The sequence below is a fragment of the Thunnus maccoyii genome, chromosome 8, assembly GCF_910596095.1.
Source record: "Thunnus maccoyii chromosome 8, fThuMac1.1, whole genome shotgun sequence".
Lineage (NCBI taxonomy): Eukaryota > Metazoa > Chordata > Actinopteri > Scombriformes > Scombridae > Thunnus > Thunnus maccoyii.
In genome coordinates this window covers 27006972-27025109 of record NC_056540.1, presented here as the reverse complement: position 1 = coordinate 27025109, position 18138 = coordinate 27006972, and the positions used below count along the sequence as shown (strand labels likewise).

The following is an 18138-nucleotide window of genomic DNA, read 5'->3' as shown; positions in this document are numbered from 1 at the left end:
AGCAGTGTTTCTTCTGTAATTTCATGCAGCATCCGTGCTTGGGGAATTTTTTGTTGTTTTGGTTCCACATTGATCCTCACGTCAGTCACAGTTATCTTTCTAATGCAGGCGACTGCAGTGAGAATATTTTTTCCTCAGATACTTTATCACAATGAAAACATGATTTGTCAGTGTTAGGGCTGTACCTGTATTGATTTTGAGGGGAAATTAGAAAAAGGCAGCTATTTTAACATCACTTTTTGTCACTTTTTTGCTTGCAGTGGTTTGTTTTTTTTGGGGGTTGGGGGGTTGGGGAGGTGATGCCACACCTCGTGAATAATGACTCTCTGGCTGCACTGAGTGAGCTCAGGAACTGGTTTGTTGGACAAAAACTGCAGCTGTACTGATATTGATTTTAGCCCTCAAAGCCTGTAAGCCTGTAACCGCCCGCAGGCAACACAAACAGATAATGTCAGACCTGGACCTGGTAACACTTAGTCATCCTTTTACACACACCTGAATAACATCTGCTGATTTTCTGTTGGTTCAATGACGCAACAACAGATAACAACACAAGACTTTTGTAAAACTGCTAATCAAATATTACTTGATTTGATATTTGTACAGTCCCATGATCTAAAAGCTGCTGCTGAGTTTATTCTATCATTCAAAGATTGATACAAAATTCAAAAAAATAATGAATATTGACACAATTTTCCTGCAGCTTCAATCCCAAAATACTGTTATCTGCACACTCCTCATGTGTGTTTTTCTCTCTGTGTGAATGTGAGAAACTGAAAATAGAAACAAAAATGGAGCCAGAGACAGTGAAACTGATATTTTGCCTTTATTTACTAGGCTGAAAGTTTGTGTGTGTGTGAGTGTGTGTGTCTGTGTGTGTCAGGGCAGCTTCTCATTTCTCGCGGTAGGAGAGTGTATCATTTTTTTAGAGAGTGTGACAAATTGGGGCCCTCGGCTCCGTGATAGAGGGAACCAGGACCATCTCGCCTGTATTATTCATGAGGACTGGGAATGTCGAGCTGAGATATGATGTATACTACCATAACAAAACTACAGTCAGAATCTCAAACTGTACGAGCACTTGCATCTCCACATCTGAACCCACACTCCTCCATAAACAGAAAGTCGGATCATTAACTAATAATTAAGTTAACAGCATCATAAGAGGAATGTTTTCTTGGATATTATCAGTTTAAGGAACTTATTGGGTTTTTTAAAATTTATTTTATCATGAATGAACACAGGCAGTGATAATAATAGTGTACTGGTAGCCCAATTATAATTATAACACACACAACTGGTGTATATTTTAATATACAGACGAGTGACAAATTAAAGGAAAAAGCAACATGAAGTGTCTTAGTAAGGTGTTGGGCCACCAGAACAGCTTCAATGCTCCTTGGCATTGATTCTCCAAGTCTCTGAGCTCTACTGGAGGGATGAACATCATTCTTCCTAAAGATATTCCCTCATTTGGTGTTTTGATGATGATGGTGGGGAGTGCCATCTGACACGTCGGTCCAAAATCTCCCATTGGTGTTTAATTAGGTTGAGATCTGGTGACTGGATGGGGGCATCCTGGAAGTCCCACCACTCCCATCAGGATAGAAATGTTTCATCATAGGATAAAGGTGATCACTCAGAACAACTTTGTATTGATTTGCAGTGACCCAAGGAGACAAGTGGACCCAAACCATACCAGCAAAATGCCCCCAAAGCCTAACAGAGCCACTGGATCTCCTCACTGTAGGGGTCAAGCATTCAGGTCTATAGTGTTCTCTGGTGTACGCCACACATGCACTCGACCACTTGTCGAGAATATGGTGATGATGACTCATCTGACTATATCACTTTTTGTCTAGACCTATTGCACCACTCAACTCTCAAATGTGCATTCATCTTTGTATTGAGGGTTTATGCACTGCGACCATACGATAACATCCCTCTCTATGTAATCACCGATGGACTGTTCTTGCTGTCACAGTCTGATCACGTCCTGCACTGACATTCTCAGTCACCTAACGAAGAGTTGCTCTTTTGTATCTTCCTTATGTATTGCACTAATGTTTATTTGTAGGGTTTCACTTGTATGTGTCATGGCAGTAGTTCAGATGTTGATTATTAGAGGAAGAGTGCCCTCTTGTGGCATGCAAGATGTTTTTAACATGCAGGTCCCTCAAGTAAAACTACTTATCTATGTAGAATAGAAGAATTAAGATATACAGTCATTTTTTAACAAACAATAAAGCTACTAAATCATTTTATTTCAGTTTAACAGCTGTTCTTATGATTTTTTTTTAAAAATGATGGAAAGTTTCCTCTTATGATTTATTCATAGTATATTAATTTAAATACAAGTAAATCTCAGCAATTATGTTGAAAAATGAGACACAAATTTAATGTTTTACTTGCGGGAGAAATAACTAAAATGTCATGTATCCCCCAAACACTGGCCACAAGGAATACGTCTGATATCATTTCATTTCTCATTACGCCTGTTTGGTGCGCTGCAAGTGGGAGATATGCAGTTTTTATTATAAAATCTAAGCTTATGTAAGCAACAAATGAGAAATGAAATGAATTTGAACAGTAAATTAGAGTTGGGACTTGCACTATCCTCACAGCTCTGGATAACAAGACAATACAAGTAAATAAAAGCAAAGGGAGACTTCAATATCTCTTTTTTATTAAGTCTGACACGCTGTGGTCAGATAGAAAAGTATGAGAGTTACACTTTTCAAGTTGCTTCCATGACTTGTGCAAACACTAGACGGTATCTGGGGAAAAACCTCTGAAGGAAAAAAGGAATATGAAAAGAAAGACATCAAAATGCAGAAGAAATGAATAAGTGCATTTAAACCTAGGTGTTGATTCTTTATGCAGTATTTATTGATTCCCAGCTTCATATAAACTGGATGTTGAGGCATAAACATAGTACATTTGAACAAAAATATAACCAATATTTACAATTATTGTATTAAAAATACAAAAACAACTGATACATACTCCACCAATTGTCTTTTTAAAAGACATACAGGTCAAAGTAGTACAAGAAAGAATGGAGAAAAGAAGGTCATCACCAGCTAAATGTACATTTCTCACTGACATCACACATCAAACGGAGTAGCAGTTCTACCTACTACACTTATCTTTACGCTTGTACATTTTTGTGCAACTTTTTGTTTTTCGAAATAGGACACGGCCCGCTAATATGCACATTATCTTCAGAGTTGAATGAAAGTGAATGATGCATGTCACCACTGTATTACAAACAAATTATCAACAATCTATCTGCAGCCATTACAAAAAATTACAATAACAAAAAAGAAAAAAAAAAAAAAAAACCCAGGAAATTATTAGCGTGTAGTCACAGAACACAGTGGAAAACACTGCACTCATTCATCTTTTTCTCAGTCTGTAGTTTTCAAGACTGATCAATGTGATCAGTGCGACTCAGTGATAGAAGAAGAAAAAAAAAAAAAAGTTACTTTTCACAAATGGGTTTCTAATTGTTCCGATTGGCAGCCTTTTCTTCATTTGCCAACTTCTCCACCAAAAAAAAAAAAAAAAAAAAATCAAAACATGTTCTTCAGTCACTTCCATTGATGGCAAGATATGGTGAAAAAACTGGATGCAAGCGTTATATTCACACAGCATCCACTGAGCTGATGTCTGTAACAGGTGAGAAGAGTTTCTGAGGATGAATCTAGTAGCACGACAGCAGAGGAAGAGGTGCACGCTCGGCCTGTGTGTAGACGAAGAGATGAATCTACTACACTGTAATATTTGACGGCCGCAGCCAAAAGTCTGATGGTGCAGTCTGAAAACAAAGAAAATGCTTGATTTCATCTTGTACTGAGTCTTAATGTATTAAAATATGTGGGGAAGTATCTTGAATAAGGCATTTCACTCCACTATTGCTTGATTCAAGATGGTTCTTGAAGCAAGGTGATTCGTGACTGGACCAACCATGCAAAAAAAAAAAAAAAAAAGAAAAAGTATGCAATCATGGCATCGTAAGGCGCTTTGGACATTCACAAAATGTGGCATATGTTCAAGTTGGGGGAACAAAAAAAAAAAAAAAGCCAAATCTAAATTTATGGGTACTTTTATTTTGAAGGTTAACGTGTGTGTTTTAAGACTCTGTACAAGATCATCTGTAAAAGGTAGATAGTTAAGAGGTACACTCACAAGTTACACATTAGCAGAGCGAACGGAAGCGGCAGGAAACTCAAAAACATGATCATAAATCTGCTGATGTGTATAAATCTGGTCAGTGTGTGTTTGCGTGTCCCATCGTATCAGAAGAAGAGACGAGCAGCATTTCTAACGTCAGTGAGTCCAGATTTCTCCGGACGGAGCGCTCACTCGTCGCTGATTAGAAAAACAGTTTGTGTGTCTTGATTCCCAAACTCCGATGTGAATGTGAGATTTCCCGCCAACATCCGTTAGATTTTTAATTTTGGGCAAAAAACAGTGAAATCTACAGGTTTCGATCCTCTCTGCTGCGACTGCAATGTGTGATTTTTAGTTATCTTGTGTACCTCTGATGTACTGTAGAGGCCAACATGACGGCCTCCGACATGTTTGCTCAGTTTTCAGTGGGTGGTCAGTCACCTCTGTGCTTCTTGATATCACCTAAAGTCCAGTAAAAAAAAAAAAAAAATGCTCTCGATGTAACAGCAAGCAACGGAATAATGAAAAGACTGATATAACCAGACAAGCACAGAGGTGGGATGACAGTAAGATATGGTTCACTCATACCCTGGTATCCAGGCCAAAATGTCTGGTAACATCTAGGATTGTGCTGAAAGTGCTATTTTTTAGAAATTGTTTTTTTTTTTTGTGTATGTGGTGCACAAAATGGATTGTGTGTGTATGTGTGTGTGCGTGTGCGTCAGTACACTGTGCATGTTGGTTCTCCCTACTGAGCTCCCCCCCTTTAGCTTTGATTTGAACCAACACTTGATAAGCTTTCACATGTGAAACATGAGATAATACTGGATTTATAGTTCAAAACACTCAAGAACAGATGGGTTGTTTCAGTCCAGGCAGAGAAATGGGCTGACTTGGTTTCTCCTTTCGGCCCCCAGAGTGCAATCAGTCAGAGAAAAATAAAACAAAAAAAAAAAAAAAAGAAATCTAGTGGTGAGTTGAAAATAAAGAGTCAAGTCAATTGTTGTTTCTGTCTTCAAACGATAGTCTGTTTTGTTGTTGTTTTTATTTTGTTCTGTTTTTTTTAGAAGGTAGAAAATGAGAAAGTGCAGATGAAGCTCAACACATCATGATGCTGTTGTGTCAACAGGTGGGTTTGGGGGTTTTTTGTCACTGGGTGGAGGCCGGGGCCGGTCTTAAGGAGCCGGGCCCGTTTCTAACAGCAACATCAATGTGGTTTTGTGAATATGTGGCCAGGTCGACCCCCCCGGCGCCAGTTAGGTTTTTTTTGAAGTCTTTTTTTTTTTTTTTTTTTTTCCAAAGTGCCAGGCATTTTGTCATCGTCTTTGACCTTCTCTCCGTCTCTTCTTCTTCACAGTATTTTTTGCATGCAGGGTCATTCAACCCCCCATGATGCTTTAAGGCAGGGGAGGGAGACGAGCAGAGGAATCCACCAATCAGGAGGGAGAGCCAAGTGGAGGAGGCAGGCACGTACGTAACTGATGATGAATCTATTGGTCTGTCTATCTGTCAGTCTCTTTAATCCTGCCCACCCCGAACGAGGGGGACTTCAAGTTACTGCAAAAGGACGTCCGCTGTTGTCCCTCAGACTGCTGACACCTGTTCATCCTCTGTGAAAAGAAAAGGGACAAAAACAGTCAGAGGTTACAATGAATGTAGACATATGGCCTAGTTTATAAAATTCAAAACGTAGTGAAGAATTTACTAATGAGACCAGCTGCAGCAGTATTCAGTTACAATGAAAAACCTGCTTTCTTTAGAGTCAAACACACATGAATCACGTGTACTTTACTGCCAAACATTTTCCCAAAGTGTGTAGGGCTGAAACTATTATCTGATTATTTGTTGGTCTATAAACATTCAGAAAATGGTGAAAGTGCCCTTTACTATTTCCTAGAGCCCAAAGTAATATTATTAAATATCTATATAATGTAAATCTTGTTTTGTCTGACCAACAGTCCAAAATCCAAAGGGAATCAATTTACTATAAAGTAAGGAAAATATAAAGAAAGGCATTTTCACATGAAAGAACCTGAAACCATCAAATGTTTGGCATTTTTGCTTGAAAAATGACTCAAGCAATTAATGGTCAAAATAGTTGCTGATTGATTAACTAAGGGACTAAACGTTGCAGCTCTAAAAGCATGCCGTCATGTTTCAAACCGCCTTCTATTCATTTCAGTAGGATATGAACATCAACTTGCAGAGACTTGACAAACTTGACAGTAGACACGTTGATTTTTTTCTTAAGGTATGTTACTGACACATGGTGATGTAATTGTGAGTGGCAGCCATTTTTTTTTTTAAAACTCCCTGTTGGTTGACAAAAAGACCAATCATCAGATGTGTTACTCTGGATGTCCACCGGATGCAACAGCGTCACCGGAAGCGTTTCAGCAGAGACGCGTCTACTCTTTAGCCGCCAAATCTGCGATATAGTTTCAAGCTGTTGTTGTTTGAAATGCAGATAGAACGGTGGCGAATCGTCCGTAGCCAAAGTGATGGAGCCGGAAAGCGACGGCCACATCCAGTGGACATTAAGGGTCTGAGTTGGCTGTACGATGTTTTTAAGGCAAGAAATAGCACTTTTATTTTGACAAAATCTATGTCCGCTTAGTGTTTGTAACTTTTTTACAAAACATAAGGGTGGAAAAATGTTCTCTGTGATGATTTTTCCATCTCAAGCAAGTTTCAAGTCAGTCATCTGATCTTCATAGCGTACTGAAATGAAGAGAAATCAATGGCTTCTAAAAACTCATGCTTTAGACAATGGTTAATCGTTCTGCCTGCTTGTATCATATTTCAATTAATATTTTATTTTTATGTACTATTTCAATCTATCAATGGACTGCAGATGAAAACTCACATTTACAGTAAAGTTTATTCATGTGGAAACCAAAGGCTGCCTTCTAAAAATGAATTTTAAAGCGCAAACATCAGCCTTGATTTCTGTCTTTCTGTCCAATACTGGACAACTACACGTATAAAAGCGCTGCTACAATAATACAGAATTCATCCAGAGTGACTGTGGGCGAGTCGGGTGCGTGCTGGTGCAGGAGGATGGAGGTGCATGTTTTCAGGCATTGAGAGTTTGATTGCATGGGTGAGAGCGCTGTGCCCGCTGATGGATGCTAAAGGGGCAACAGCGTGTGAGACAGTGAGAGAGAGAGAGAGGAGATCAGAAATGTGTGGTGGCAGAGAAGTGGTGAGTTTCTGGTCCAACCAGTATGACTCATGCATGATGACGTATTGTGGGTTAAAGGTGAGGGTCCCACTCCAAATGAAGAATTCACAGATTCTATATATTAAAAAGGTCTAATGTTTAATTTTTCTTTTCAAATATCGATATAGAATTGTCATTTGGAATGGGACCGATCCTACTGGTGCTGTAGGAAGTTGTGTGAAGTAATGTCTCAGTCCAAGTGTGTGTTCCTTTTCACATGCAGGTTCATTGGAGTGGAGGAGGGGGGTGGGGGGGGGGGCAACCTGATAAATTAGTTTTTACCTGCCTTGGGGAGAGGGGCCCTGCCTTTTAACCCCCGTACACACACTCTCATGGTCTGGGAGTCTCAGGTGTATGCTGTGCCACTGGCTTTGGCTTCCTCAGAGCGACTAGTTTGGAAGACAAGGACTCACCCTCCTCTTCCTCCTCGGGCTCTTGTTCCTCAGCCGGTGAGCGAGTGCGGTGGAGGCCGCCTGCCCGCTGTTTGGCCCCCTGGTGGGCCTGGTGGGAGTCAGGCGATTGGGTGACCATGCGCGAGCGCTGCAGAGCCGTGGTGTAGTCTGGTGGCCGGCGGCCTGAGTGGGTCGCCGTGGACGTGGGAACAGACGGGGCTGGGTGCTGTCCTTCGGCGAGGTCAGAGATGGTCAGGGCAGTGTAGCCGGGTGGTGTTGGGGGAGGCTCACGGTAACGGCTCTCTTTCCGTGCTTCGGGGACACAACAGAGATGAAGATGAAGGTACCTGGGAATACTATCTATCATAGGTGTGTATTTTCTATCGCTCTACTGCACAAAACAACCTGGGTTTTTAAAATCTCACTTTCTCGCTGCCAGCCTCAGTCTGTCTGTGTTATGATTAAAATCTTCTGCCAAAAGTATGACTAAAGATGTTTGCTATAAAAACTTGACGAATCAGCAATTAAACTTGCAAGCTAATTATTTTTATCGCTTAGAGGCATCAGAAACAAGCTGTGAAGTTGATATGGCAACAGTATTGTAAACAGTTACTTATTTCCAGGAGGTACAGAGCAACTTGCATTCATTTGGAGTTATGTTTCTCTCCACTCAATGAATGTAAATTTAATATCCACCAACTCCTGAGAAAAATATCTGTCTCTTTAGCTGATAAATGCCCCACTATGTTCACCAGCTAACGTTGTTTGTCTGCTGCTTTTTGGTGCTGGGCTAGTGGCATACAGTGAGTTTTTAGAACTTTTTCTCTGAAAACGACACTGACAAGGTTTATGAGAGTCAATTAACGCTACAGTTAAGGGCCAGAAAACCAAAACAATGAGCTGAAAGATGCTGAAACGATCTTAAGAGCTGAGAGGAACTGCAGAGTCGGATGATAATTCTCTGAAGTCTTGTCACTATGAGCCACTGTTTTCATACAAATACTCATGTGATCCATTGTTTATGTTAAAATACTGATTATAGCCACTTTAAAGAACCAGGAGTGTGCGTTGCAGTCACTCACTGATGAGGCCTTTACCCCCAGCGGTGATCGGTGACGGGGAGGGCCGGCCGAGCTGCTTGGCCTCTTCTGACCCGGTGGATGTGATGCTACTTGTTTCTGGGTCAGCGTTGACGTCCTTCCCTCCTCTCCTCTTAATGGTGCCGGTGTCACCTTCAGAGTCCTCTCCCCAGTACGCAGCTGAGGAGGAGGAGGAGCTGGCAGATGCCCAGCTCCCCCTGGCCTGGGCTGCCCACAGTGCAGCAGGTCCCCCTAATAAGGCCTCTGGTCCACCAGGAGGGAGCCCTCCAATGCCTCCGCCTCCACCTCCGCCAAAGGCCAGAGTCTCCCAGCTACGTCCCTGCTGCATGGTCTGGATGTTGTCGTGGGAACCGGAGGAGCAGGAAGTCCAGGAGCCGCGGCCGCTGTCCGCAGCATCGAGAGAAACACGATCGCCCTGATCCTGAGTCAGCTCCTCTGAACTGGGTGAGGAGAGCACCGTAGGGCAGCCGGCGTAAATGCCCCGACAGTCCTGCATTGATGAATATGACCTATAATACCACAAAAAGAAAGAAAACATATTAAAGTTGATGATCGGATGAATTAAACAGATCGAAAGTAACCAATTCCATCACAAAAGAAACATCAAAAGTGTTCCTACCCCAGACTGTACTGGTCAGGATCAGTGGTGGCTCTTCGCTCCAGCCGCGGTCCCCCAATGTGGGATTCCCCGACCCCTCCGGAGTGACGGAGTCTCCTCTCTTCCTGGGCCATGTCGAAAGACGAGTTACTGACAAGACTTGAGCGAGAGGAGATCTCACTGTGACCGGAGTCTGAGTAGGCGTCTCCCATCCTGTTGTAACCTGGAGGGGAGAGGAAGAGGAGGCAGACGGTTACATTAGCATACAAAAAATAAACCTGATAGACTAAATTCAAATCATTCAAATCTTGTGAGAGAATACACAATACTACATTAATGCCTGTCCTCAAAAGAAAAGGAGGAAAAAGCCCTTAAAATGGCCCCGTTTATGCTTAGTGGGTCTCAGTTGTGTGTTGATCCGAGGGAGAAACATCAAAATAACTTATGGTGGTGAACATTTTTTTAAAACTTGAATCATCTCTAATTCGTGTATCTTATCTCAGTCAATCTTTTTAAACAAGGCATCACACACAGCTTGCAGGGATAATTGTAGAGTGCCGTTTCCAAGTTCACCAACCAGCTCAGCTCTGATGAGTGCATTAGATTCTTACTGAAACTGCAATTTACTACGACACTCTGGGTTTCAAAGCGGCGCTGAAGTGTGTGGAAAAGTTTCGATAATAAGTGCGGAAGGGGGGATTGTGAAATGCACAACAAAGTCTGAGAAAGTCTAGAGAAATCACTGGTGCTGACTGCTGACACATGTAAACACATATTTTATAGTTATAGGAGACTGACACTGCAGCGCTTGCTGAAGCTCAGCGATAGTGTTTAATAGACTGGTGGTGATATTTCTCAGCCATTATCAGCATAAATCACCCCGATAACCTCTCCACTTTTAAAGTACTTTGAAATCTGGACAAAGAAGAAGCTGATGAAATGAACATTTCTAGGAAGCTTTGATACATAATGTTTGAGTGGAGCGAGCAGGAGCAGGAGGAAGTGATAAGGACAAGCCACTACTAGATGATATGACAATAAAGCTCCGGCCAAAGGGGAGACACATCAACTCACAGGACCCTCGAGGTTCCAGTAATGACAACAAACAATTTCACCAGATTTTAGCTCAAATATCTGAAGTGCAAAGACAGAAAACATCTTGGTACTGTAGACAGTAGAGCTGCAACTACCTCTTATTATCATTATCAATTCATTTGTTGATTATTTCCTTAATCATTTAGTCTATGAAATGTTACAAACATGTGAAAAAATGCCATTCACGGTTTCTTAGAGCATCTCTGTGATGCATTCAGTTTGCTTATTATGTCTGACCAACAGTCCAAAATCTAAAGATAGTCAACTACTGTCATGTATGACACATTCAAGAAGCTGAAACCAGCAATTTTTTAAATAATTTTTGATTAAAAATGACGGCAAATCCTCACATCTAAGAAGTTAGAACCAGAGAATGTTTGGCATTTTTGCTTGATTAAGGATGTTTAACTTTTTTTGATAGCAGAGAATAATATCAAATGTATCAATTAGCTTTCTGTACATGAGATAGTTTGATACAATACTATATGTCTTTCCAGGGAACACTGTCTCTGACATTTAAGTGATGCAATTTTATGTTTCTGAGTAGCAACACACCTGTGCTAGGAATAACAAAATAAAGGAACTGTTCGTGTATAACCACCAATAGCCATCATCATAAACCTAAACAACAAATTACTAGTATTTAAACAAAAACTATAAAACTATATTAAACATAAACGAAACATAATGCAATGCATAATGGCAACCACCAGGTGGCATTTGTGTCACATCATGACAGAGTGAAGCAGTCTGGAGAGTGGTGTGGGAGGGAGGATTATTGGCTTACCCTTCTTGGGCGAGCTCTGGGGGGAGGTGGGAGGGGAGGAGAGCTGGGAGGAGGCGTTGGACACAGTGTCCTCTGGCTGCCTTCGGTGCCTTTCGTTCCCCTCCTCTGACAGAGACAGGATCTTCTTCAGAGACTGGGGGGAACTGGTGCCTGTGGACATTTGCAAGAAAATGAGTAGAATTAGCATGAGGGACACTGCCATTCCCCGAGGGTGTTGGGATGCTAAACTGCATTGTCTGGGATTTTGTAGTTTCTTGTTGCCAGACGGCCTCTAGGTGGCAGCTCTGTCATAGAGAAGCTGGCAAAGGGCTGGTTCTTCTATTGTCTGCAAATAACAGGATGAGGAAGGGAAAACAAGGCAATGGTGGCGCCTAGAAGGACGAGTGAAAACAGGACGTTTATAAAGGCTTCTTCTCACTCCATACACAAAAAAGGATTATATGACTTTTTAATGTAGCTACAGATCAATTAAGGTGACAGTTGGATCACAGTAATATGACGTCCTTGTAGAAAAAAAACATTAGTACAGCCTTAACACTAGTGGACTGTACAGTTCAGTTGCATTTAAGGTTGGTGGGACATATTGCAGTATTGGATCCAATCATTCTGATCTTTCAAATATTAATACTAAAGAATTTGCACATGCCAATACCTTTCAATGAAAAGAAACCTTTAGTTGTCATTCTGAAATATCTTTTTCAATACCATAAAAGTGAATTAGGTTACTCAAAAGTGGTGGTGGTTGGTATACATAGCTTTTATTTATAAGCCTCTATCTTTATCTTACCAAAAGGTGGCAGATCTTTGACTGGCACTTTCTTTCGGGATGGGTAAAGGGCCACAGCAGGGACCTGCAGGGCCTGGTTTCCTTTAGCCAGCTGGCCCCTCTGTTGGCTGGCGGCTCTGGACACGACTGGTGAGGTGTCTGGTCGTTTCCCACTGGCGTTCTTGGGTACTGAGTAGGAAGAGAAAGAGTGAGCAAGTTGCAATTTTCAAGTTAGATTTAGATTTTAGGCTTTCAACTGACAAATGTATGTAGAGGGAGATTAAGAAAACTACTGCTGATGGACAGTCAGAGCTGTTGCAGGGATCCAAGCTGTCAGTTTGCCAGCCTGAGGCGATCTCTGTGACCACTTGTACTCCCCTGCTGTCCGTCAACACATCAGCAGCGAGTAGTGAATGGATTAAGTTGGCATTAACAATGGGAAACTGGCCTAGTGGTTCAGTCATGTTCAATTCCTGCCACTGAGTCTTAAAGCAAGTCTGAGTGTCTAGTTACTCCAGTGGTCCCACCCTGTCTGCCTGCGGGCTCTGAATCCTGCGAACATGTATGTGTCTCACGAGAAATACAGAAATAAACTAAATTAGTAACTCTATGCTTTCCTCTAAATATTTCATTGAAGCTTATTGGATTTCTAAGAAAGCCTAAATCTTACTTATGTCTTCGAGTGTGTGCAAAGCTATGTCACCGACTCACGTGTACTTATGGAGGGTTCACACTGTAGCGAGAGCGTCTGCAGACTCTCCTCGTTTGTTTCCAGGCTGAGATTGGACAGATACTGTTTGACCTTCCTGGCCATCTGGGCGTCCTCATAAAGCTTTTTGGCGTTCAGGAAGGAGCTGCGTCGCACCCGCTTCTTGTGCCCGCCTGTCTGGGTGACGTCGAGCACTGCCGCATTGGCGCTACCCTGGCTTAGAGACCTTGTTGTGCACACAGGCACCCACATAGAAACATGCACATAAACACACAGAGGAATGCACATTTGCAGGCACAAACAGAGACGAAGACACACAAAGAAATAGAGAGGGTAGACAAAAAAACATATTAATATATTGGTTTAGTACGTAAATAAGCCTATACTCAACTATGACTTTACAGGTGGTACTACTGGGCTACACGGGGCGTATTATATTTATTCAAACATGCAAAGAGCAGCTTTAGGTATTCCTGGTAACTCCAGAACATTCCAGACATTCCAGACAGCAGAGGGGGGGAGTGAGGGAATGATGGCTGTAGTCGAACAACAGGGGAGTAGAAAGGGGGAGTTCTAGTACTGTAACACACTCATAGTTTACATTTCTGTGGCTTGAGTCAGAACTGGTAGTAGTTGTGAAAGCTTTACTTGCACATGGTCTTAGCCAGTTTCTGCAGGACACAGACAATGGGCTTACAGTGTGTACGGTGTTAGTCACTGGGAAGTCACGTTTGTGCTAGTCAGTGGAAAGATATTTATCAGGAATCATTTCCATGTTGTGCTTGTGCTCATCAGAGCGAAATGTACAATTTCTGTTATGTTTTTATGGAAGTGTCATCACAGACGTAATTCTGACTTCAGTATCTTATAAATATAACTTAGCATCTCATATTTCCAAGATTAAGATCTCATAATTACGAGATACAGATCTCGTAATTACAAGATACTGTAGTTAAGTCTCCTAATTATAAGATGCACTCATAATTACGAGATACAGAAGTGACAATGTTCCCTTTCCTCTTCGGGTGAATGTAATGTGCTTTCCGTATGTTTCCTATTAAATGTTCTGTGTATGCTGTCCCATTTGACCCACAAGAATGTAAAGCATGATAAAAAAAAAGTGTTGCTTCATGAATGTCTGGTTGTTTTGAGCTTTGATATACAGATAAAACCTCAGAGACGGGTGAAATTCTGACACTAAAACTGCATGCATATTGTTAGATAAAACAACGTATCAGAAAAGGTCATGTTGCTAATGCAAGGCTGGATTCCTTAATCGATAATAATTTATTGCATGTTTAGCATATACAGTATGTACTAGTTTTGAAATGAGAAAGAAGTAATATTCTAATCCTATGTGTGTCAAATTTATGTTGTAAATATCTGTTTTTTCCTGTTGAAGAACATTTGTTTTCAAAATGTAAAACAGTCCAGCATTACCTAATGTAAGCAAAGTGACCTTTGTTTCATTCAATGTACTCTGATACGGATCAGGCAGCGTTAGTAGCAGGATTCAACTCAAACTGGTTAATGGAAACAGGGTTTCTGAGAAGAAGGAAAGAAGCACGCAAATTGGCAGAAAAAAAGGGGGTTGCAGTGCAGGGAGGGCAAAAAGTTGTAGGGTCACCAAACTTACCCTAAACTTCTCCATTTCTTCTTCCTAGAGGGTGGGTGCCATGAACAGAGAAGCATGGGGCAAAGGGTGGATGAGTAGAGAGAGAAAGAGACAAAGCTTAGGACAGGAAAGACCACCACGATCACCAAAGAGAAGCAATTTCACCAAAGACCCACGTGAAAGTCAGAGGAGAGAAAATCAAATGGTAACACCACTAAGAGGAGACATCATTAGACGGAGACACACTTTCACAGCAGCACTGTGCACATCTTATGCCAACAATGTGTATAGGGAAACAGTTGCCAGAAGAAACAGTTGCCAGGGGGAACAGCTGCTTGACAGAAAAGCGTGATGCAGAAATTTGACTGAATCTATGTGAACCCACTAACCCCAAAGAGTTTGGTAGTGCTGGAGTGCTGACTGGTCCTACAGGGAGGGGGAAGAATAATTAATCTGAAATATGGCTTTGTTTCTGGAAGGTTCCTTACCTGGTCCGAAACATGAGGGCTGGGTCCATGTTGACGGAGGCCATGCGACCGACATGGCGAATTTCTTTGGCAATCATCCTCAGCTTCTCAAAGTTCACCAAACCATCCACTTTAGAGTCATTGCCTAAGAAATACAAAAGAAAAAAGTGAATATCAATAACCCATAATTAACACAGCTCATATTAATATCATATTTTAACTAGTGGCACAAAGGCCACCGGGCTAAATACATACACTGCCCCATAAACTGCCCCCAAAATTATGTTGAGGACGATAATTTGACTTTTTGATAGATTTTTTTTTTTTTTTTTTTTACATTTTACTGTATAAAAATGACTGCATAGAATCTTGTAATAAAAAAACAGCATGTATAGTTTGCAATAATTATAAAAGACAGTTAACTGGACACCTAATGCAAGAAAATTATGTTAACACTAAAGCTAGCTGGTGATGAGAGCCATATCTACCCTTAGCTAAATTTTCCTACTTTTTTCTACTGTTACCTATAAAAGAAAAAATCATTTTGAGGATTTGAAATGTTAGTAATTTCTTTGTTATGCAACATAAATAAAGCAGTAGGAAGATGGAAAAACACACCAGCTAAACTAGTCTTACTACAAGGGTAACAAGCCTAGCTTGGCAAAGGAGCAATGCCATCTTAGCTTCTAGCTAAACAGTGGAATTCACATAATGTGGTGTGTATTTGCTACCTTTAAATCATATATTCAAATATATTAAATTATAAATACATTTATTATACATGTTCATTGGTAGAAATGGGCAAGCAAGGTTTAAGACTGTTTAGATGCTGTGTTTTCACTTAATATTGTCTAAAAGCAACAGACGTTAGGCTATTATGTAGCATTTTTTTATGCAAAGGATTTTTAGGAACCATCTTTCTCAAGCCTCAAAACCTCAGGGGGAAGTGTGGTCATATACACAGTGAACAAATTGGTATGTGTACCATTACCAACAATACATTAAGAGTTTAATTCTCAAAACTGATTCACACTAAAAACATACAGGATATTGATTGGCTACAAATGACAGTCAACTATTAAATAGCATTTCAGTTGCTAGATGACCTACTGTAAGCTCTATAAAATATTAACATATCGGAGGTGGAATAAACTGTATATATTTTACATAGAGACATGAATTTAATGCTATTTACCTTCATGTAGGAAGGTGAGGTCCTTCTTGATGACGGGGAACAGGGGGATGATTGGTGGCTGGAGGTTCTGATTGTTGAGGACATTCCTGTACTTGGCCATATTTCTGGAGGGGTCAAAGAGGTCTTGCAGGTCTCCAAACAGCTTCTCATACTTGCTAGGTAGCTTCTCCCATGTTCCCCTCAGTCTGGAGACTGGAGCCAGGTTTAGACCACTGTGGGGGAAAAAAAGACACATTTACCATCGTAAAAGGGAGAATAGCTTCAATCTATGATAGATCTGGCTTGGTTAAAAGTTTATTTCATTAGTTTACTTATATAACAGCTAAAATAAGGTATAAATCAATCATTTATGCAGATGTGACAACACCTAAGGGACTTGTTCTCATCTCCAAACAAATACATGATTGCTAAGTAAAGACGAAAAGCGAAATCATGACTGAATAAAATCAAGATGTCCAATCTGTATCCACAATGTGACCCAACTGCACAGTTCACTGCACATTTATTATTCCCTGTCTCACCTGATAATTGCAAACATTGAGTTGAAGTTCTTGCACTCGCGGCAGTGCAAGGCGATCTTGATGAAGTGCTTGATGGTCTTCATGCGTTTGAGCTGGTTGGGCTCCCGCGTCACCTCCGTGGCCACCCAGAAGGTCTCGTGGTTGATGGCCTCCTCGAAGCGTTTCAGGCTGGCCGAGCCCGTCTTGGAGCGCAGCTTGAACAGGTCGTCAATGTATTCTGTGGGCTCGATGGCGCAGAACAGTTCAAAGGCCCGCATGGAGAGCTGTGTGGCCACCTCTACCGTACTGAGCTGTAACAGGGAGATCTGGCCTTCTCGGAGGAGGTCCTGGGCGTCCTCATCTGAACATAACGTCTCTGTCTCCATGTTGCTCTTAAGGTAGTATCTGATGATAGAGATTTTTTTTGCATATATTAATACATGTCTTCCCCTCTCACAAAAAATGATAGATAATCCTAACAACACAAGATGGTGATTAACACATTAAACTAAAGAAGTCATTACCTGCCGCTTAGTTGAATCCTGTCTGCTAGTTTAGAGAGCTGGTCAGGTAACCGCCTCTGTTTGATGACGCCCTCGGGTGTGACAGAGACCTCGCACAGCGAATAAGCCTCCGGTGCTGCAGTCAGGGCAAACTCCCTGATAGCTTGAGCCACCACTTCCTTAGCCGTGGTGTCCTTCCCGATCATGATGTACCGGGACTGCTGATCGGCCTTGAAGACTCGTAATACCTGGTCTGACATATCTGGGGATGCAAAACCAGAACATATCATTAGAATAAATACTTACTTAACTGCATTTTACTGAGATGTGAGCTGTTTGAATCTCATTATGTGAGTAACAGCAATCATTTTTAGTTCTTTGTTTTTTTTTACAAAGAGCCATTCCATCAGCCAGCATCGGAGCAAAACACACCAGCATCTTTGTGATTTCATCCACAAACCTCATTTCCCAGCATTCATTAGTGTGATCAGAAACACACAGTGTAGCTCCCTTTACAGATCATATGACCCCAAAAATCTTCATAGCAAACTCAACCCCCATGTGCCCACAGAAAATTGAAAGGTCAGCGGTCAGTGCAATGCTGTTAAGCCTTACTCAATTAGTGTTCCCAAGCATGAATGCAGATATATTGAGTTTATGTTACGTCTGTAAACTGCAGCATAGCAGCTGATCAATGTTCGTATGTCTGACATGGAGGCTGACAGCATTGACAAAGATGTGACTGTGCTAGGAGAAGTAGGATCACGGGGAGAGAAAGGTACTCACTCAGTATCACTGGGACTGGAAGAACATAAACACATTGTGATGGATAGGAGTTAATGAGGATAGAAATAAAGAGACTAGATTTACATATTTCTATTCCTGGCTCTACGTGGCTGGTAGAGAAACAAAATAGATAGGAGGGTTGGGCAATGTGATGATACATGCTGTGAAATTTGTCTTCGGCTGTTTTTAGGTAGCTAACACTATAAAATTCCTGATCATTTTGCAT

General features: G+C 41.3%; 1 protein-coding gene across 3 annotated transcripts in view; it reads right to left on the bottom strand.

Moving 5' to 3' along the window:
- Nucleotides 1-2867: 2867 nt before the first annotated feature.
- rapgef2b (Rap guanine nucleotide exchange factor 2b) overlaps nt 2868-18138 on the bottom strand; it is a 110812-nt gene continuing 95541 nt past the window's right edge. For 2 of the 3 annotated variants that reach the window (XM_042418594.1, XM_042418595.1), the window contains 12 exons: nt 17148-17388; nt 16645-17028; nt 16124-16335; nt 14950-15073; nt 14483-14506; nt 12849-13072; nt 12159-12326; nt 11372-11521; nt 9511-9712; nt 8874-9400; nt 7682-8103; nt 2868-5786 (listed from right to left, as the gene is read on the bottom strand). In XM_042418594.1, the coding sequence (XP_042274528.1) occupies nt 7730-8103; nt 8874-9400; nt 9511-9712; nt 11372-11521; nt 12159-12326; nt 12849-13072; nt 14483-14506; nt 14950-15073; nt 16124-16335; nt 16645-17028; nt 17148-17388 (2630 nt within the window). In that variant the 3' untranslated portion in view covers nt 2868-5786; nt 7682-7729. Of the gene's footprint in view, nt 5787-7681; nt 8104-8873; nt 9401-9510; nt 9713-11371; nt 11522-12158; nt 12327-12848; nt 13073-14482; nt 14507-14949; nt 15074-16123; nt 16336-16644; nt 17029-17147; nt 17389-17912; nt 17928-18138 lie in introns of all 3 variants that reach the window. The other variant, XM_042418596.1, reaches the window with a different exon arrangement.